This window comes from Aspergillus glaucus (assembly GCF_001890805.1).
Source record: "Aspergillus glaucus CBS 516.65 unplaced genomic scaffold ASPGLscaffold_14, whole genome shotgun sequence".
NCBI lineage: Eukaryota > Fungi > Ascomycota > Eurotiomycetes > Eurotiales > Aspergillaceae > Aspergillus > Aspergillus glaucus.
In genome coordinates, this window is record NW_019170466.1 from 424,246 (window position 1) to 444,073 (window position 19,828).

General features: G+C 51.5%; 6 protein-coding genes across 6 annotated transcripts; 1 reads left to right on the plus strand and 5 right to left on the minus strand.

The window, feature by feature from the left end:
- Positions 1-329: 329 nt before the first annotated feature.
- Positions 330-3,821, plus strand: ASPGLDRAFT_496847 (putative filament-forming protein (Tpr/p270)). Its single transcript, XM_022547158.1, has 3 exons — positions 330-884; positions 939-3,499; positions 3,556-3,821. Exons 1-3 carry the CDS (start codon positions 593-595, stop codon positions 3,565-3,567), a joined length of 2,865 nt encoding a protein of 954 aa, XP_022399468.1. The 5' UTR covers positions 330-592; the 3' UTR covers positions 3,568-3,821.
- Positions 3,822-7,171: 3,350 nt separating this feature from the next.
- ASPGLDRAFT_129594 (transferase hexapeptide domain protein) lies at positions 7,172-7,909 on the minus strand (the record flags this gene model as incomplete). Its single annotated transcript, XM_022540904.1, has 1 exon — positions 7,172-7,909. One exon carries the CDS (start codon positions 7,907-7,909, stop codon positions 7,172-7,174), a length of 738 nt encoding a protein of 245 aa, XP_022399469.1.
- Positions 7,910-8,138: 229 nt separating this feature from the next.
- Positions 8,139-8,844, minus strand: ASPGLDRAFT_129823 (Mg-dependent acid phosphatase; the record flags this gene model as incomplete). The annotated part of the gene is made up of 2 exons (XM_022540920.1): positions 8,139-8,592; positions 8,651-8,844. 2 exons carry the CDS (start codon positions 8,842-8,844, stop codon positions 8,139-8,141), a joined length of 648 nt encoding a protein of 215 aa, XP_022399470.1.
- A 275-nt stretch (positions 8,845-9,119) lies between these two features.
- On the minus strand, positions 9,120-11,770 carry ASPGLDRAFT_174309 (uncharacterized protein; the record flags this gene model as incomplete). The annotated part of the gene is made up of 5 exons (XM_022542821.1): positions 9,120-9,956; positions 10,308-10,974; positions 11,028-11,586; positions 11,645-11,692; positions 11,744-11,770. The coding sequence occupies 5 exons, from the start codon at positions 11,765-11,767 to the stop codon at positions 9,407-9,409; spliced, it is 1,848 nt and encodes a 615-aa protein (XP_022399471.1). The 3' UTR covers positions 9,120-9,406.
- Positions 11,771-12,294: 524 nt separating this feature from the next.
- ASPGLDRAFT_75378 (putative DEAD/DEAH box DNA helicase (Mer3)) lies at positions 12,295-17,330 on the minus strand. The gene is made up of 11 exons (XM_022549794.1): positions 17,088-17,330; positions 16,929-17,027; positions 15,868-16,876; positions 15,626-15,807; positions 14,878-15,566; positions 14,251-14,826; positions 14,047-14,201; positions 13,899-13,996; positions 13,630-13,839; positions 13,396-13,579; positions 12,295-13,342 (listed from the first exon to the last, which is right to left on the minus strand). Exons 1-11 carry the CDS (start codon positions 17,230-17,232, stop codon positions 12,475-12,477), a joined length of 4,215 nt encoding a protein of 1,404 aa, XP_022399472.1. The 5' UTR covers positions 17,233-17,330; the 3' UTR covers positions 12,295-12,474.
- Positions 17,331-17,916: 586 nt separating this feature from the next.
- ASPGLDRAFT_129385 (putative UDP-galactose transporter) lies at positions 17,917-19,470 on the minus strand (the record flags this gene model as incomplete). The annotated part of the gene is made up of 4 exons (XM_022540888.1): positions 17,917-18,237; positions 18,296-19,270; positions 19,318-19,347; positions 19,402-19,470. 4 exons carry the CDS (start codon positions 19,468-19,470, stop codon positions 17,917-17,919), a joined length of 1,395 nt encoding a protein of 464 aa, XP_022399473.1.
- Positions 19,471-19,828: the final 358 nt, after the last annotated feature.

Consider the following 19,828-nt stretch of genomic DNA (forward strand, 5'->3'; position numbering starts at 1 on the left):
TGCGTGGAGACGTCAAGGGAATGGGAAGCCGTTAGCAAGGACGAGGCCTTGCCTCGAGCGAACGAGAAAAGACCTCTTATCGTAGAGCAATATAAGTCATCTGAGCCAGCGAGTAATCGAAAGGGCTCTTTTATCACCCAAGTTTCATAAACGCCGAAAGAGAAAGGTGAAAGGGTGGTTGTTGGGGGCAAAGGATACGAAAAAGGTGACGGCCTTGAAAGGCAGAGGACATCACGTGGCACTAACCGCGCTAACCGCGTTGGGAGAAAGCAACCGCCCAAAGCCAGAGCGCCTCACGCCCTTTGAATCGATCAACCATTAACACATCACTCGACAGGGGATTTTCTTTCGCCTTTCCCTCTGTCGCTTGCTCTAATTTATACTCGCCTTGTTCATGAACCCAGTCATGTCCTAAGATACCGCCAGCGTTGTGTGCACTTGTCCTGAAGCAGTGCGCATTACACGCGACGAACTCGTTCGATCGAGCAAGCTCACCTTACCTACCTTTTCCATTCATTTATTTCGCGATATAATCGTTTTTCAAACGCCGGCAAGCTGAGCAGAGCTCTGCTCTAGCTACTAGATAGCCACCATGGCTACTGCGACAGTCGAATTACCCTACCTCTCTTCGCATTATTCGATCTCCGAGTCGACCCTCTCTACCCTTACGCAAGCTCCTACGGTCGAACTGGTCAATCAATTGCTGGAGGCCATCACCAATAAAGCCCATGAAAATGATGAGCTCAAGTCTGACAAGCTTCGCTTGGAGGTAGAGCTCGAGAATGCCGTACGGAGCACCGACTCTAAGATCAAGGTTCTGAAAAACTCGGTCGAGAAGGGTCATGTGGAGGTCGAGGAAACCAGGAAGAAGCTGCATGAATCAGGTATTTATCATGGCGCTTAGGATGCCCCTTTGGCCTTTGTCTAACGCGTTGCAGAAAACGCCCGATCATCCTTGGAATCCGAAATCGCTACGCTCAAGTCGTCCTCCACGTCCAACGAATCCGAAGCCAGCAGTCTGAAATCTCGAATTTCCTCGCTCGAAGCCTCTAACCGTGATACTCTCTCCCTTCTTGAGTCCAAGACTGCCGCCTACGACAAGTTGGCCGAAGAACTTTCGACGCAACACAAGAAGACCATCGAACTGAGACGGGAGCTCTCTACTGCTGAGCAGAACCTTCAGTCCGCCAACTCGTCCACGGCCAGCACTCGCTTCCGCGAACAGAGTCTTCAGCAAGAGCTGGAACTGACAAAGAAAAACAATGAGTGGTTCGAGACGGAGTTGAAGACGAAATCTGCAGAGTACCTCAAGTTCCGCAAGGAAAAGAGTGCCCGGATCTCGGAGCTTCAACGTGAAAATGAGGAGGCCAATGCGAATATTGACTTTATGAGACGTAGTGAGAACAACCTTAAGAGCCGCCTGGACGAGGTTGAGCAACGCTACGAAGAGTCGCTTTCGAGTATTCACCAGCTGAAAGAGGAGGCGATTCAAGCCGCCGAATCTTTCCGCATTGAGTTGGACAGCGCGAACCGACTGGCTGAGCTTCAAGGAAACTCTGCTGGAACAGCTAAACAACGAGTGCAAGAATGCCAGTTGGCTTTGGAGAAAGCGAAGGATGGTGCTGCGGAGGAGATCTCTCGCCTTCGCGTTGAGATTGAAACTGAACATTCTGATAAGGAAGCCGCTGAGCGTCGTGTTGCGGAGCTTGAAATGACCGTTAGTCAACTCGAATCCGAAGGACCTGTTAGCAGGAGATCCATGAGCCCAGCTCCCCGTGGTCTCAATGGAGGGCCCAGCACACCCGTTCGCTCCGGAACACCCGTTGGCGCTTTCTCGCCCAGAACTTCGCGGACAAAGGGCGGTCTTACACTCACACAGATGTACACGGAATACGACAAGATGCGGTCCCTGCTTGCTGCGGAGCAGAAGAACAGCCAAGAACTCCGATCTACCTTGGACGAGATGGTCCAGGATCTTGAATCGAGCAAACCTGAAATCGATGAATTGCGAGCTGATCATGCGCGACTCGAGAACGCCGTCGTTGAAATGTCAAATATCCTAGAATCTGCCGGAAAGGAGAGGGATGATGCGACCAAGGGGGCACGGAAGTGGCAGGGCCAGGTTGAAGGATTGGCTCGTGAGGGCGATATTCTGCGCCAGCAGCTGAGAGACCTAAGTTCCCAGGTCAAGGTTCTGGTTCTGGAGGTAGCCTTCATGAAGGAAGGCGAGGCCTACGACCGTGAAGAACTCGAAAAGATTGCCCGCAATGAGATTGACGAGTCGACTGCCGAGCTGAGCCCAACAGGACGCTTCATCAGCCGAAACTTGACGACATTCAAGGATCTCTACGACCTTCAAGAACAGAACGTCACCCTCAGGCGCATGCTCCGGGAGCTTGGTGACAAGATGGAAGGCGCCGAAGCCCGCGAGCAGGATGCTGTCCGCCAGCAAGAGCAGGAGGAATTGAAGGAATTGAGGATTAGAGTGCAAACCTACCGCGACGAAATCGCCAACCTCGTCGCTCAGACAAAGAGCTACGTGAAAGAACGCGACACTTTCCGGAGCATGCTTACTCGTAGACGCCAGACCGTCGGCGGCGACTCGTCCGCATTCTCCCAGTCGGTTCCTCTTGGTGCTGTGCCTCCAGGCGCTGAAGACCAATCTGGGCCCGACTATGCCGAATTGTTGAGAAAGGTGCAAGCGCACTTTGACAATTTCCGCGAGGAAAGCGCTACGGACCACACTGCTCTGAAACAGCAGGTCAATGAGCTGTCAAGGAAGAACAGTGAACTGATGAGCGAAATCAGCCGCTCGAGCAGCCAACTTGCTGCCGCATCCCAACGAGCGGAGCTTCTCCAGAGCAACTTTAGCATGCTCAAGAGTGAAAACTCTGAGCTTCAGAAACGATACGGCACTCTTTTCGAAAACGCCAACCGTCAAGACCTTAGGACCCAGCAAGCGGCTGAAGACCTCGTTGAGGCCAAGGGACTTGTCGACAGTCTTCAGCGGGAAAGTGCAAACTTGAAGGCCGAGAAGGAATTGTGGAAGAGTATTGAGAGGAGGCTTATTGAGGACAATGAGACTTTGCGCAACGAGCGCAGCCGTCTCGATGGGCTCAACGCAAACCTGCAGACCATGATGAACGAACGTGACCACACTGACTCCGAGAACCGTCGTCGCCTCCAGCTGAGCGTTGAAACCCTCGACTCCGAGCTCCAGTCCACGAAACGGAAGTTGAACGACGAGGTTGAGGAATCGAAGAAGGCGGGACTGCGCCGGGAGTACGAGCATGAGCAAAGCCAGAAACGGATTGATGATTTGGTGACGAGCTTGAGTTCCGTTCGCGAGGAGTTGGTCGCTACCAAGACGACAAGAGATCATCTGCAAACCCGTGTCGATGAGTTGACTGTCGAGTTCCGGAGCGCCGAAGAGCGTCTCCAGGTATTGCAGTCTAAGAAGCCTAGCATCTCCGCTGCTGCACCGGCTGAGGCCCCTGCAGTTCCCGAGCCAGGTGCGCAGGACTCCGACTTGACGCGCGAACAAGAATTGGGCATTCAAGTGGCTGAACTCAAACGCGACTTGGATTTGGCTAGGGGAGAACTCGAGCACGCCAAGGAGCAGGTTGAGGACTACAAGGCGATCAGCCAGTCGACCGAAGAACGCTTGCAGTCCGTCACCGAGACCGACGAACAATACCGTGAAGAGACCGAGAACCATCTCAAGGAGAAGGACGAGAAGATTCAAGACCTTGAGAAGCGGATCGAAGAGATTTCCACTGAGCTCTCTACGACGAACTCTGAGCTTTCTAGACTTCGCGACGAACAGGGCGATTCTTCCCGTCGCTTGGAAGAGCAGAAATCCCACTTCGAATCAGAGCTTACACGATTGAAGGACGAGAATGAGCGCCAAGTTGCTGCCGCGCAGTTCCACCAGGAAGACCTCAAGGCTCAGGCCGAGATTTCCCAGCATGCCCAGCAAAACTACGAAACTGAATTGGTCAAGCACGCCGAGGCCGCGAAGAACCTGCACGTTGTTCGTTCAGAAGCCAGCCAACTGAAGCTCGAGGTGGTCGAAATGAGAACCCAGTCCGAGACGTACAAGAAGGATCTCTCCCAGAAGGAGCAGAGTTGGAACGAGATTAAGGGCAGATACGAAGGCGAGATCACTGAGCTGCAGAAGCGTCGTGAGGAAGTCCTCCACCAGAACTCATTGCTCCACAACCAACTCGAGAACATCACCAACCAGATCTCCGCCTTGCAGCGTGACCGCGCCAGTATCCCCGAGGGCGAGGACGAGAACGCTGCACCGAATCTCGAGGGTCTTCAAGAAGTTATCAAGTTCTTGCGTCGGGAGAAGGAGATCGTCGATGTGCAATACCATCTGTCCACGCAAGAGAGCAAGCGCTTGCGCCAGCAGCTCGATTACACTCAGTCGCAGCTTGACGAGACACGTCTCAAGCTCGAGCAGCAGCGCCGTGCTGCTACTGATAGTGAACATACTGCTCTGAGCCACAACAAGCTCATGGAAACCCTCAATGAATTGAACCTCTTCCGCGAGAGCAGTGTTACCCTACGCAACCAAGTCAAGCAGGCTGAGTCCTCCTTGCAAGAGAAGTCTGCTCGTGTCGATGAACTCGTACAGCAGATCGCGCCTCTCGAAACTCGGGTCCGGGAACTGGAGAATGTTGTTGAAACCAAGGATGGAGAGATGTCGCTTCTGCAGGGAGACCGTGACCGTTGGCAACAGCGTACCCAGAACATCTTGCAGAAGTACGACCGTGTTGACCCTGCTGAAATGGAAGGATTGAAGGAGCGACTTGAGGCATTGCAAAAGGAACGTGACGAAGCCGTTACAGCACGCGACGAGGCCGTTACGACACGCGACACCCTGCAGGAACAGACAACATCATTCCCCGAGCAACTTAAGCAGGCCGAAGACAGAATTCAAGAGTTGCGATCCAAACTTACAGATCAATTCAAGGCTCGCTCGAAGGAACTTACTGGCCGGATTCACGCCAAGCAGGCGGAACTCACCGTCGTGGTGGAGGAGAAGGAGACCATCCAAGCGGAATTGACGACTACGAAGAATGAGTTGAACGAGCTCAAGGCTAAGACTGGAGAGATAGCTACCCCGACTACACAGATTGCACCAGCTGCTGGAGAAACCGTGTCAGCAGAACCGGCCGCACCGGCACCTGAAGCAGGCGGTAACGTCAACTCGACACCCGCGTCTCAGTTCCCTACGGCCGCCGCCCCAGTTGCTGTTGCCACAGATGATGAAAGGGTTAAGGCTCTTGAGCAGAAGATTCAGCGTCTTGAGGCTGCTCTGGCTGAGAAGGATGCCATCATAGCCTCGAAGGATGCTGAGCACGATGCCAAGCTCAAGGAACGTACGGAGAAGTTGAAGGAGATGTACAACAACAAATTGGCCGAAGTTAAGGCCGCGCACAAGCAAGAGGTGGAGAGGTTGATGGCCGCCGCCCAGCAGCAAGCTCCTCAGCAGGAACCTGGAACCCCAGGACCAAAGATCGAACAGCCCCCGTCGACGCCATCGAAGGCTGAAGGAGGAATTCCCGATTTGACGGATGCCCAGGCAAGAGAACTTGTTGCGAAGAACGAAACAATCCGGACGATCATTCGGAACAACATTCGGAATATGATGGCCAAGGAGAAAGAGAAGCAGCCACCGCCGCAGCAGCCACAGCAGTCCTCTGAACCCAATCAGGAAGCCGTTGCCGCCGTGGAGAAGAAGCTCAGCGATGAAAGAGACGCACTCAAGAAGTCTCACGAGGAAAACCTGGAGGAGAAGGTTAAATCTGCAGTTGAGCTTGCGGACAAGAAGTCTCTGGCTCGGATCAGCATGCTTGATACCCGGTTCCGTACCGCAAACGCCAAGATCGATGTCGTCCAGAAGGCAGCCAACGAGACACCCCAGAAGCCTGTCGTGGAAGTGTGGGAGGTGGCGAAGACGGCACGGCCTGCTCCTGCTTCTCAGGTACAAGGAGCTAAGCCTCCTGTAGCAGCATCTCCTGGACAGGGTACGCCAGCGCCGCCTGCTGCTCAACCGGTGCCTTCGCCAGCTGCAGTTCAGCAGCAACGACCGCCGCAACAGCAAAAACAACCGCAGCCGCAGCCGCAGGTTCAGCAACCTCAGCAGCCACCTCAACCTCAACCACAACCACAACAGCAGCAGCAGCAAGCTGCACCTGTACCTGTACCTGCACCTGCACCGACACCCGCACCCGCACCCGCACCCGCACCACCTGTGGAAGAGGGCCAGATCGAAGAGGAAATTCAGCAACCACCGGCAGATGCCGCAGCGGCATCAGCAGCCCCTCAAGCAGGAACCCCCCCGAACCCGTTTGGTCAGGTTCAAAACAAGCAGCAGCAGAATTTGCCCAATAAGCCACCACAAGGCAATCAAGGCAATACTGCTCCTGGCGTTCTGAGAGCGCTCCAATCCGGTCTCCCTGTTGCTAGGGGCGGAGGCGGAGGCCGCGGCGGCGGCGGGCGTGGCGGCGGCCAACAGCAGAACCCATTCGGACAACAACAAAACGAGCAGCAACAACCCCAGGGACAGGGCCAACGTGGTACTGGCATTCCCCGTAACCGTGGCGGACGGGGCGGAGGAGGCGCTGGTCGTGGCGGGAACCAAAACGCCCAGAATGCCAACGCTGCTCAAGGTGGACAAGCGAACCGGGGTAATATGAACGCCGCTGCTCGCCAGTTCGTTCCGCAGGGTAACAAGCGTGCTAGAGAAGATGGGGCTGATGCTGGTAATGAAGGCGGAGCTGGTGGGAAGAGGATGAGAGGTGGTGGACATGGGAATCGAGGAGGATCTTGATGTGTTGCATTTTTGAAGCTTTTTCTTAATAATTTTATTTCTTCAATTGATTTCGACTATGTGTTGCTTTGCATTCTCTGAACTAAAAATCTTCAAGTTATTTTTTCCTTTGTGACTTATGTGATTTATGGCGTTTGTGCTTGGGTTCTGGTTGCATGTACTAATTATTTTCTCCATATTGAAATCGAGGAGACCTTTTTGGCTGTATTATACTTGAAACCTTCAGTAGGCTCATCCAAGCGCATTATTTTCATGCTATGATAGGGTATATGAACAAAAAGACATAGAAAAGTGGTATCATAAATCAAGCAATTCTCCAAAAAAGCATCACCTCCTCCTCGACCCAGCCGCCGAAGCCCCAATCAACCTAACCAACGCTTCCCTCTCCTTCTTCAAAACCACCAACCTCGCATCCTCAATCACCTTCCCCTCCAACACCTGCCCTTGTCCCTGCACCGCAATCCCCACACCCGTATTCGTAGCAGCCTTCGTAGCCCTCTTCCTCCTCTGCCCAAATCCCGCCCCAGACCCCCAAACAACAGTCCAATCTCTGATCACAGCTTTCGCGGGGACATGGCACGTAGCGCAGACTTTCGAGTGCGCGCCGATATTCGCGCGGCGGTCGATGGTCGCTAAACTATCAATGCACACGGAGGAATGGATATGTGCGCCTGGGAGTATCGTTGCTAACGGAGCAATTGTGACGGAGTGTGAGACACGCGTAGAAACACCCTCCCTCCCTCCTGCTGGGGCCCCCATTGTAGGCGAAGAAACCGGCGAAGCCACCGGCGCCGCACCAATCGTGCTCTTCTCACTGATTATGCATCCTTCGCCGATGAGCACGGGGCCGTCGAAGGAGTATATGCGGGCGCGCGGGTGGATGACTGTTTCTGCGCCGATGGCGATGGGGTGGGTTCCTTGGAAAACGGTTGTGTCGGCGATTGTGGCGGTTGCGTGGGCGGTTACTGGGGCTCGGGGAGAGGAGGTTGTGGAGGTGCGGTGTTGGGGGTGGGCGTGAGGATGGGTGGAGGGGGGTTTAAGGTATTGGGATTGTCGGTGGTCCATTTCGTTTTCTTTTCTTTGGAGGATGGCTGTAACGGTGATGGTGATGGTGGTGTAGTCGTGTCGTGTCGTGTCGTGTTGAAGGTGCGGAGCGGAGGTTGCGGAGTCGGAGAAGGATAAGAAGAATCTTGGGCATATCTATGCTGTACCACGGCACTCAATTCCCACATGGGTATCTCAAGTCAAACATATATACAAAATCAAAAGTCTATACTATTCCCCGTAAAACCAACTACTCCTCATCCCTCCTCAGCCCCGGCTTAATCCCATTCCTCTTCCTCCAAGCCCAAACCCCCCGATCAACCTCCTCCCTCGTCATCCCATCCCTAACCAACGTAAACGTAACCCCCAACTCCGTCTCAACATTCCGATTCCTCGCCTCATCATCGAAAAACAACATATCCTCATACGCAACCCCGCTCACCTGGTGAATCCGTGCGAAATGCTGCGTCTTGGTGGCCGGGAAGATCTGCACGTAGTCGAAGTACTCGAGGGCACGGACTGTGCGTGTTTTGTTCGCTGCTGGGTTGTCGGTGAAGGTGGGGATTATGTGTAGGGCTTTGAGGAGGTCGCGGGCGAGGTCGGGGGCGCAGGTTCGTGATGCGAGGGCGAGGGGGATGGAGCGGGTTTTGCAAGCGTGGATTATGGAGGAGACGGCTGGGTAGAAGGCGTAGGATTCACCCCATCTATCGTCGCCAGTTAGCCGATGCTTTTCGAGAGGAAGAATGAGGGGAAGGGACGTACTTGTCCACGCAGCGCGAATTGTTATCGCGGGGCTTCACAGGAGCGCTGACATGTGTGTCTACCCAGAACGGCCACAGTGTGTAATCCAGATCAAACGCGATCAGCTTTGGCAAAGGGAGGCCATCGTTAAATGTCGCTGGCGCAACAGATGTATCCTCCAACGGCGCTGTGTTTTGTCGCTTTGTCCGCACCATGTTCATGCTAGTCGCGATGGCAGAGATGGATTCTTCTGTAGAACTCGAGGTTGATATCCCCTTTTAGATCTTAATCTCGAGTGGCGCTAAAAAAAAAAAAAAAACAAGAGAAAAGCTGACCCGTGGTCGTGGGAAGGTTGTTCTTTGGTTCTGGATTTGGCTTTGGTGGCGGGGGGGCTTCCACGATTGCGGGGGGATTTTCGGCAGTTTTCACGTGCCCTGATTTCTACAACTACGCAGCATTCGCAATAAGTTCAAGTCAATGAGAATTGATGATTGGGTCTAGATATCTTCTGTATTTGAACTACGTACATTCGTATGCGTTTTGTCAAATGAACCAGACAGATGAGCATCGTTCAATGGAAAGAAACAAGCATACAGCACAGCATCGATCAGTCCCATGAGAAAATGAGACCAAGATCAAAGCATGCCATAGTGCTATTCTCTTCTTCAAACAACACCTCATAGTCTGTTTCGCTTAACCATAGATGAAACATGTGCACTCTGACAAAGAGAGGAGAAAAGAAAGCTGATCAAGACATACAAACCCTACCCCTCACATCTAAGACGAAGAAGAGTAAATGAAGCAGTTGACAGAATCCAGAATCTTCCAGATCTGCTGATGCTCCTCAGCACCCTGCGCCCTCATCTCAGCAGCGATAGAATTCCAGTCGGTCGCGTACTTGACAAGTCGTTCCTGCTGCGCGGGGCTAAGGATGCCCACCGCACCGGCTCTGCGTGCGATAATCTGATAATTGACGTGCAAGGGGAGTCTGTGGAACAGATTCCGGGGCTTCTCTTGTCCTTGGATAGAAGTACATTTCTCCGTGCGATTCACATGTTCCGCTCTGGACTTCTGTCGCTGGTGTCGTTGCTGCTGGGTCCGTTGGGGTTGGGGGGGCGTAATAGGAAGCTTCTCTTTCGTCGGAGGCTCGATGAGTCCAGGGCCAGGAGCAGGTCCAGGTCCCCTGTTCGCGGAAGACCCGCTCAGAGCAGGGAAATTGACATCGAACGTCGCACCGCCTGGCTGGAACGGACCCTTGGGCATGGGCTCCTCGACAGACGTAGAGTAGGCATAGGCTTCGTAGTTGCTTGTTTGGATGTATTCCTGGCTATGGAGGTTCACAGGCCGTCCTTTCTCGTCGTACCGAATACCCGACACGGGATCCAAGGACCAGTGTCCACCCATGGAACCAGTAGTGAACGCATGGTCGTAGCTTGGGTAGGCGCCTGGCATAGTTTGCGGTGCGTGGATGGGATACGACGGCAGCAAAGACTCGTGTTCAACTGCGTAGTAGTTGAGTGGAGCGTATCTCCTGCTGCTATTGCTGCCAAGAACAGAGTTCGAAGGTGTCACCGGCTGAGTCTGCACCGGGGTCTGCAACGTTGGCGGAGGCATGCTGATCGAAGTATTATTCGAAGGCGCAGAAGTGGCAAGCTCGCCATTCTGTGTCGGGGCAGACTCGGGGACAGATTCTTCAGGTGCGGTATTCTCCTGCTCATTCTCGGACTCAGACTGTTCCTCCGCATCGCGCTTGGAACCATCCATCAGCAACATACGAGCCGTGGTGATCATCCGCAACGCAGCACTCCACAACTCCGCGGCATGCACACCTTCCGTCCTTAGGGCTTCGATCCGTGCACGCTTGATGATACGAGTGTATTCCACATTCAGCTTTGCATGCTGACGGCGCTGTTCCATGAAGTCCATCAGATTAACGCCCTCCAAATCGCGGGGAAGTTTTCCCTCCCGATGGGCCTGGTCCTCCTCGGGATGCATTTCAGAGGCGAACTGACGAAGCGTCTCGGCAGAGTCGAGCATCTTGTGTCCTAGGTCGCTTAGATCGTCGTTGGGAAGCCAAATTAGACCGTTGCATCGGCCGTCTGTGTCGGAGAGAGGGGACATTTTGCCTGGGGGGAGATAGGGGAGCAGCTGCTCGGGATCTCGATGGGATAGGATCATGCTGGTCAGATGGATGGCAGCACCGGTGGTCAACGAGGTGTTCGAGAGGATAATGTATGGCACGGAGCGTAAGCCTCTGGTACACGCGTAATGCTTCAAGTCGACAGGGCTCACGGTCTTTGTAGTAGAAGGACCGGAAGTAGCGACGGTACCTAGAACTATATTAGCTCCATACCACAATAAGTGAGTTCGAAGGGGTTACCGTTCTGCTTTGCCTTACCCTTAGGCGACTTCTTCGAACGACCACGGTCATTCTCCTTCTCATTGACATCCAACGCCTCCATCTCCTCAACAACGATCTCCTCCTGACCTTCTTCCTCAAAGAAGTCGAGATCACTCCGCGTATAAACCCTCGACAGCAGCTCAACACCCACAATCCCCAACCGATTCATCCCCAAATCCAGCTTCTTAAGCACATAGCACCCCTCAAATGCCCTCAGAAACTCCAACCAAATCCCCTTCCCCTTATCATCATCACCGCGAATCTCAATCTGATTCCGAGAAATATCCAACTCGCGCAGATCCCCAGCACTAAGCTCAACCACCTCACCCAGCTTCTCCAGCGAGAGTATGGTCAATTGGTTGCCGGGGAGGTGGAGCTCGGTGAGTTTGGCAGCACCGTCGGGGTGCTCTGCGTCGCGATATTTCATGCATTCGAGGAGGGTGTGGAGGACATCGGTGAAGCCGGTGTCGGTTAGGTTTTTGTCGCTGACGTCGAGTTCGAGGATCGGATCGCGGGAGGTGTTTCGGGCGCCGGAGCCGGTGGTGATTCGTTTTTTCTATCCTCGTTAGCTTACTGTGGTAATGGTAAAGAGAAGAGCAAGGAATGGAGGTTACCAAGTCTCTAACGACCACCTGCGCGGCCCTGACGCCGTCGATCTTTCGCTATCAACAGGTTAGCCATCGACTCCAACAACAAGAAATGCTCGTACTTACAGCAGAGTAATTTAACTTGCCCATCTTGGACGACAGTCGCGAGAGTATCGCGGCAACCTGTGAGCGCCATGGTCGTCAGCCCAATATCCCATCCTCTCAGTAGACTAGAGTCGACGAAGCAGCAGGGGACAGTTCATTTCATTTCAGCAGATTGTCTCGATCTCCGACCTCTTTTGAATGGAAAAAAGCCGTACTTACCTGACACGCTGGTAGACAAACAAGTTCCTTTCTTCTAGATCGCTGAGTGAGTAAAAATTAGAAAAATCACAAAAAGGTGCAAGTCGATGGAGGTGGGAGGAGATATGAAAAGGGAACTCAGGTCCCTTGAGACTAGATAAACGAGAGCAAGGAGACAGACCTCCTCAGTTTGCTTTGAGGATAAAGATGAGAAGAGATGAAGAGAGGGTGTTTTTCTTTTCTCCAGAAAGGGTCTGGGGTGGCTTTTATAGGTTCCTTTGTGGATGCAAAGAGGAGAGAATGGAAGAAAAACAGAGGGTGTAAATAGAAAAAGAATACCGTGAGGGGTATACAGTGAATAGCTATGCTTAATACTGGCTATGAATCACATTATCTTTTATTCACTGATGGCATCCATCTGTTTGTTCCAGTTAGAAATCTCATTAGGGCTGTCTAAGAATATATGAAAGAAATCAAAACAAAAGACAAAAACAGATCATATCTAAATCAGTATAGCTCCCACATTCTAAGTGCCACAGTATCCTTGTAAAATGTCAGAAGAAATTGACAATGTCTTTGAACTCATCCAGCAACAACGGGTCGATGTCTTCCCAGTCTTTTGATGGAGTAGACGGTTTGTTGGTGCCGGGATCGGGATTCGCCCCGTTCCGCTCAACCAGGATTATTCCTCCTTGTCCGTGGGATAAGGAGAAGGATTCGCGTTGTATCTTCGTCTTCGTTCTTTTGAGGGGGTGTCTATTTTCATCCACAAACGGTGCAGTCCGCTTTGATGGTTGGTAATCTTCGACATCGTGAAACGAGCACAGGGCTCGGCTGTCTGGAACCATTTCCTCCTCAGTTGGTGCAATTGTGCTGGGGGATTGGATCGTCAAGTCGACTTGTTGAAGCGCATTCGTTTCGTTCTGCCTTGGAGTGAGAGGTTCAACGGGGTCGTCGATCTCAATCCAATCATCCCAGTCGAAGACGTTCTTGTCGATTTCCGCATCCTCTCGAGTTTTCTTCTCGTCCTTATTCGTGTCACCCGTTTCAATGCTAACATCTCCATTCAACAGCACCGATGGAGAAGGTAGATCGTCGAAATCGTCATCCCCATAATCGCTCGACTGCGTCCTCTTTACACCCGAGGACACAACGATAGGACCTGGCGGTTCGACTTCCGTGAGCTTCGACTCCAGAGTTGACTTCACTGACGGCTTTTGCGTGTTGTTTTTCTCGGCCTTATCCCCCTTGTCCTCTCGACCGGATACCTTAGTGTTGCTTGTCGTGGACGCGCCCTTAGCGATAGTAGCCGATAACTTCAATTGGTTGGACTCGTCTTTCTTCTGGTTTCCGTTTGCAGTCTGCTTCTTGCTGACTTTGGGAGGTTTGTCCAGCCCATCTCGACAGCAGAGGTGCTTGCACCTAGAATCACATTAGCCCTGAGTACCGAGTACGAGGGAGGAAACCCTGCTTACGTTTTCTTATCCTTGCATTTGTGATTACACGCCCATTTACCATTCTCGAGACGGACGGGCTCTTCTTCGACAACTTCGGGGGCTGTTTTCTCAGGTTTATTGTCCTTACCACGCGGCTTGCTCTGGGGCGAACTTTCTGCGACTACAGCGGGCCAGTCTATCTCCTTTTCTTCAATATCCTGGTCTTTGATGTTGTCAGCTGCTTTTCAGTAAGATTTAGATATGGCAATTTACCTGCTTTTAGGATGTCCTCCACGTCCATCCCATCCAAGAGGTCATCGATCTCAATTGGCTGGTTCGAAGTCCCTCCGTTCCGCGGGAGTTCAGAGGCATCTATCCTTGGTTCTTCTTCTAAAGCGCCCTTTGTCTTCTTCCCTTCGGGCCGCGGTGGAAACAGGGACGCCAGGAGACTAGGATTCAGCTCCGCTGACCGCATCGTTCCAGCTTGTAAATAGTTAGCAAGGAGCGCAATAGTCCCAAAAAGTATGCGGAGACCAACTTACCAATATCATCACACATCGCATAGCACACAATATACTCCTCCGTGCTTTGCAAATCCGCACTTAACAGTATCTCATGGGAGTTCTGAAGTTTACTCGCACTATGAACATTAGTTTAGCATTCATACAAAGACCATGGATAACGACTTACTTCAAACGACGAAAGTCAATCATACGACCGTCCGAAGTCTCAGCCAGAAAGCAAACGTAGACAGCACGTCTCTGAAAGAAAGTCGGTACTTTCTCATTTATGAACGCCACTTCGGCCTTGAAGCGAACTTTGACAGAGCTCGTAAGTTTGCGATCCTACTCACGTCAGCACTTTTCCTACACGACTCTTCAAGGGCTTGGCTACCTTTCCCATTATCTTAACAGAAACCCGCAACTTCGGAAACTCCGCAGCCCTAGCCAGGAGCTTCGATCCAAAGGGCGGGTTCCTACTCAGGGTCATATCAATCTGATACGCTTCGGTAGACTCCAAAGCTTCGATACTGGTAATCCCAGCCGCTGCAAACTTTCTCACAGCAACGGCCCCAATTTGGTCGAGCTGCTTCATCTGCCATGGCGAGTTATCCCAGACCTTAGCACCAAGGCTCCTGGCAAGCTCCAGCGCGTTCCGAACAGCAACGGAGTCCTCGAGAGAGATTTGGCAGTCGATCATGCAGCGGATTAATCGGTTGACGTGTGTGAAGACGAAACTCTTGTCTTGTTGGAACGGGAATTTGTGCTTCTGGAATTGATCGCCATCTGGGAAGTCCACACCACCCAGTTCGGACTGGATCAGTAGCGAGGTTTTATGGGCTGGAAGGGCGATGTCGACTTTTACCGGGAACCGGATGCCGTTGGTTCGATTGATCTCTTTGTATACTGACTTTTCGCCTGATTTGAGACGGAGGTCACGAAACTCCTCTGCTTCGGCGATTTTGGAGAGCTAGATCATCGTTAGCTTTTCCTTCCACCAAATACTAATAGCGTCTCTTACAATTTGCAATATCGTAGCCTTTGGCTTCAGCGAAAGCAGGTTCTTCATAGTCTCAAACCGCACATAGTACCGAGCCATGGCATCACCAAACTGCGTAGATCTGAGCTGCTCCGTCGTAACCAACCCACATTCCTGAAGCATCTTGATATCCTTCTCGCAGATCTGTCGAAGCATCTCGTCTTCATCATCCCGACTAGCACCTTCTTTCAGCTTATAGTGCGTTGGATTCCGCCTGAGTCTCACAAACAGAAACGTCCCAGCGAGCCATCGAACGGCAGACTCCATATCTGTTACTGTACCTAGTCCGATCTCGGCATTCAGGTGGTCGATGAGGTTTAGATGTAGACAGCTTTCCAGACTCTCTGAGCCGGAGACGAGCTTCTCGTAGTGATTTACCCGTTCTTTGCGAGTAAGGATCACTGCTACTGCGCTATCATCAAATTGGGGACGGCCTGCGCGGCCTAGCATTTGCATCATTTCTAGATCGGAGTATTCCTTGCAGCCGCCGTCTTGCCATCCGACGGTGTTTTTGATTATAACCAAGTGACATGGCAGGTTGACTCCCACAGCAAGAGTTGAAGTGCAGCATATGATATTTATGTCGCCTTGTAGATAACCATTCTCAACTGTGTGGCGGTCTGCAGGATCAAGGCCGGCATGGTGAAATGCAACGCCTGCGACTATTGTGGCTGCGGGCAATAGTCAGTACTTGGATTTCCTGCCTCATAAGGTATAGGAAATAGTTCACTCTTCAAATCCATGTTATGTACTTCAAGACGCTTACTCGGTCCTTTCCACAGCCTAGCCGGAGGGTTCGTCATAGACCAAAGTCGAGCAAGCTCTTTCGCCGTAGCAACAGAAGAGTTCCTGGTACAGCAGAAGATCATAATCGGTTTTCGACAAGAATGTGTACCAATGACACCCGGAAGCCTATAACAACCAACAGTCAGAATTTATTGCATCAAAGGCAACAAGGGAAGATATGCTTACTTCCCGTTACACATCTTGTCAACAGCAAAGTCATTCCCGTTAGACCGATACCCATAAACAAACTTCTGAAGCTTGACTGGTCGGAATTCCTCCCCGAAGTGCTCTCTATGCGCTGGCATATGCTGGTTCGTTGCATCTTTCCCCAGCCAAGTCGCAATATCTTCAGAGTTCGGCACGGTGGCACTTAGGGCAACGAAGCGCACGCTCGACCCGATGGATTTCATGCGAGATACGACAGCTTCTAGGGTCGCACCACGAGTCTCTTTGAGGATGTGGACCTCGTCGACGAGAAAGAGCTTTACCAGTTGCATCAGTCGTGCATGGTCTTTCCATTTGCGGGTCATGCTGTCCCATTTTTCGGGGGTTGTGATGATGATTTGGGCGCTCTGTACGCTTCTGAGCTGTGACTGGTCTGTGTCACCAGTCAATTCCGCACATTGAATCCCTAAGGTCATGAACTTCTTGCTCCAATCACGAAACCTCTCAGAGCATAGCGACTTTGTTGGAGCTTGGTAGACAACCTTGAACCGCTCATCTTTCAAAGTACTAAGCAAGCGACAAATAGCCAGCTCCATGATAACAGTCTTACCGCTCCCTGTAGGTGAAGCAAGCACAATGTTATCGTTCTGATGGTAAATAGCCCGAAAGCATTTTGATTGAATAGCGTTGAATACCGGGAAAGGGAATATCGACCGATAGCTGTCCGGAAGCTCGTACAACGAGACCAGAACTATACCTCGAATCGACGTGGGTATATTCTGGAACGGTGTCATCAACGCAGTCGTCGGTTGTAGAGATTGGCTCTGGCCAGCCATTGCCGCCATTTCTTCAACATCCAGATGAGACGATGGTGACTCTTCCGTCTGCGAAGACAACTCAGTTCCAGAAGCCGCAATCATATTTCTCTCTGTCCTTCCGTGCTGAAACCTCGTCAACGGACTTGAACCGACATCCAGTTCCGACGAGCTCGACGCCATCGCTCGATGAGGAGTGATATGGGAGCCCGGCCCTAGGACCTCAGTCTTAGTACTAGAATCGTATGCCAGAGTATATCCACCTACCAGGAAAAAGCCTCGAAACCTGCTTTGGAGGGCGATTGTCACGCATAATATCCCGTCCGTTATTCATCGCTCGATCCGTCTGGGAAAGTAACTGCAGATCTAGAGCAAAGGCCATCCATCAGCATAGGGTAGCAACCGTATTGACTAGATGACACTCACCAAAGGCATCGAACTGCATATCTCTATCTTGCTCCCCATATTTCTTTCCCCCGCCACCTTCAACTCCAGTATACGTCTCCAATCGCAACGACCCCGATCCCAACCCTCGACGTTGATGTCTATCACCATCACCATCACAATTCATCCGAAACTGACTAAAGAAGGGCGAGGACACTTGAGCTCCCTCAATGAGCCTCTGATCTATAATGCCGCTCTGTCTATTAGGATGGTTGGAGGGCTCGTCACCGTTCCGCCGTCGATAGGGAGGTTTGAAGGGCTTTCGTCTCATGATCTGAATGTAGGGTTTTGAGTAGATAGTGAATGCTAGTTGATCGTCTTGGGGGATGGAAATGGAAGGGAATTGATGGATTGGTGAGGAATGAGATGGGTTGGATTGGTTGGGGAGGGAGAGGTTTGGAGGTCTTCCTAAAAGGGCACGTGAACCCTTGACAAGTAGCAGGGTTTACAGTGGTCTATAGAAGACCAAACTTTTTATGTAGAGTATATGAAGATATATATTCCTTGGTTATTATTATTATTATTATTCATGGTGCCAATTCGTCAGACTCAGATCCATTCTCGAGACTATATCAATCCAACACTTTTGAGTCCTTGCTCAATCAACAACCATAACGAACCCAATAAATCAACAAAAGAATCGAAAACATATATTCATCGTAGCTCGGATATTGAATACCTGGATATCGTCACCTTCATCCATATCTCCTTTCTTGCTTTTGTTCCTATTTACTTCCAAAAAAAAAAAAATTAAGTTGCTGTCAAAAGATAGAGATAAAAAAAAAAAAAAAAAAAAAAAAAAAAAACACTTTCAAGCGTCATGCGGGTTTTTATCAAAGTAGCTCCCACTGGCGTTCCGAGAGGAGCTAACTCTCACCTGTCCCGGGGATGTAGGACGGGATGTCGACAGACCAGCGTCAGACAGGAAGGGGGTTGTTGGGAGCTTGATGGAGATTTCGTTCGGGGGAGATACTGGTGACTCTTGTCTTAAGGCCTCTTTCTCATATGAGTCGATGCAAATCGGTGGTGGACGTCCACCCTGCATCTTGGCCTGGGCATTCCAGGGGTATCCCGTGCTCGGTTCTCCGTATAGATAGGTAGCTGCAAGTACTGCAGCAATACCCACAAGGAACTATACCATCGCGTCAGTCTCTTTTTCCCAATAAGGAATAGGTAAAGGGTGAACATACGTAACCGTTAGCTTCGAATTCAAATAGACAAATGCTCCCCACGGTGCTTAGAACGATACTAGCCGTGGTCGCAAGACTCCGCGCAACCGTGTTTGCATAAATCATGCTGAAAGATGTAGCAATGCCCCCCAGCGCCTGGACAATGACGGTGGACCAAACAGCCCAGTTGTAACCCTGGAAGAAGCCATTGGCGGCCACTTGCTCGCCATCCAGAAATGCGACTCCGATGAAAAGAGCCGGGAAGATGGAGTACAAAGCCAATTGCAAATTGCGGACCCAAGGGGACGTCGACTTGGCACTATCCCTGAGCACTTTTTCAAAGTAGACACCCGCAAGAGCTGACGCAGCACATGCACCGAGGGTGGCGAGCAAGCCCACCGCCCCGTTTAACCTTGGGAAGGCGGTCAACATATCCTCTTCGATACCCTCGTATGTCGCAGAACGTTTGTAAATATTGCCACCTGCTTGGACCTCCCGCCACTCTTCCAGCGACCGGGGGAAAGCGATGCGGGCGGTTTCCTCTTCCAACGCACTTTCATTTTTAGGACCGCCATCTTGTAGCTGCACAAAGGCAACACCGACAAGAAGCAATAGAAGCAATGCCCAGTTGCGGAGGGGAACCATCTTTCGCAACAGTCCAAGACTGAAAATGGCCGCGAAGACCAATTTCAATTGGTATGTGACTTGAAACGTCACCGCAGACAGATTCGAAAGCCCAATGTATTGTAACGAATTCGCAAGGGTGTATAGACAAGCTGGTAAGGCCAGCTTCCAGCTGTCACCCGAGAAGACGGCACTAACGACGGAGAAAAAAAGCGACGTCGCGGGCATGGACGGAGGTGCGGTCGTGGAGACTTCGTAGAGGGCCATGGTGAGGGAAACGGCGAGCTTCACCACTTCGTTCAAAACGACGGCGGTCGAGGTCAGGTATCGCTTACCACCTTCTGGTGGCATGATTCTAGAGTAGTGCAGCAGCTGAACCGGTCAGCCATCTTCTCCGCAGTATTGTCATGTCAACTTACCAACACAAACGTAGTATATTGTATCGCCAACTAGAAAGATGGATTAGCGATTTCTGCAAGCAATTCGAGGCCATATAGTCATACCAAAATCCATGAAGAATGCCTCACCACCGGCGCCGACCCCGGCGGCTGGCGTTGCGTGCGCTCCCCCATAGTCACCAGAACTCTTTTTCCTTCAAGATGTGTAATATGTGTATATATATTCGTAGATAGTCGATGTTAGATGGATATTTCTTCGGGAAAAATTCGATCGCGGACAATTGCAGTGCAGAATGACAGCGTGGGATAGCTGCGCGCGTGGGCTAAAAGGAGAGGTCGTTCATCAGCGGCCCTAGGTCGGCCAACAAAAACCGGGGCCAGACCGATCGACAGATCAGAGTTTCAAGAAAAGGTTCAAGACGTAATAGGACAGTCGGTGGGTGGGGAGAGAGATGGTTGACGTGTTCAACGAGGTAGCATCGAGTGGTCCAATGTTGTATACAGAGTAGTAAAAAGATAGAAAAGACAAGAG

What these genes read in the sequence shown, in the direction of transcription:
- ASPGLDRAFT_496847 (XM_022547158.1), top strand. Translation starts at nt 593, where the DNA reads ATGGCTACTGCGACAGTCGAATTACCCTACCTCTCTTCGCATTATTCG. An exon ending in GAAGAAGCTGCATGAATCAG is followed by an intron (nt 885 to 938) that starts GTATTTATCATG and finishes AACGCGTTGCAG; the next exon opens with AAAACGCCCGATCATCCTTG.
- ASPGLDRAFT_75378 (XM_022549794.1), bottom strand. Translation starts at nt 17,232, where the DNA reads ATGAATTGTGATGGTGATGGTGATAGACATCAACGTCGAGGGTTGGGA. An exon ending in TGCGATGTGTGATGATATTG is followed by an intron (nt 13,840 to 13,898) that starts GTAAGTTGGTCT and finishes ACTATTTACAAG; the next exon opens with CTGGAACGATGCGGTCAGCG. An exon ending in AAATGCAAGGATAAGAAAAC is followed by an intron (nt 13,343 to 13,395) that starts GTAAGCAGGGTT and finishes ATGTGATTCTAG; the next exon opens with GTGCAAGCACCTCTGCTGTC.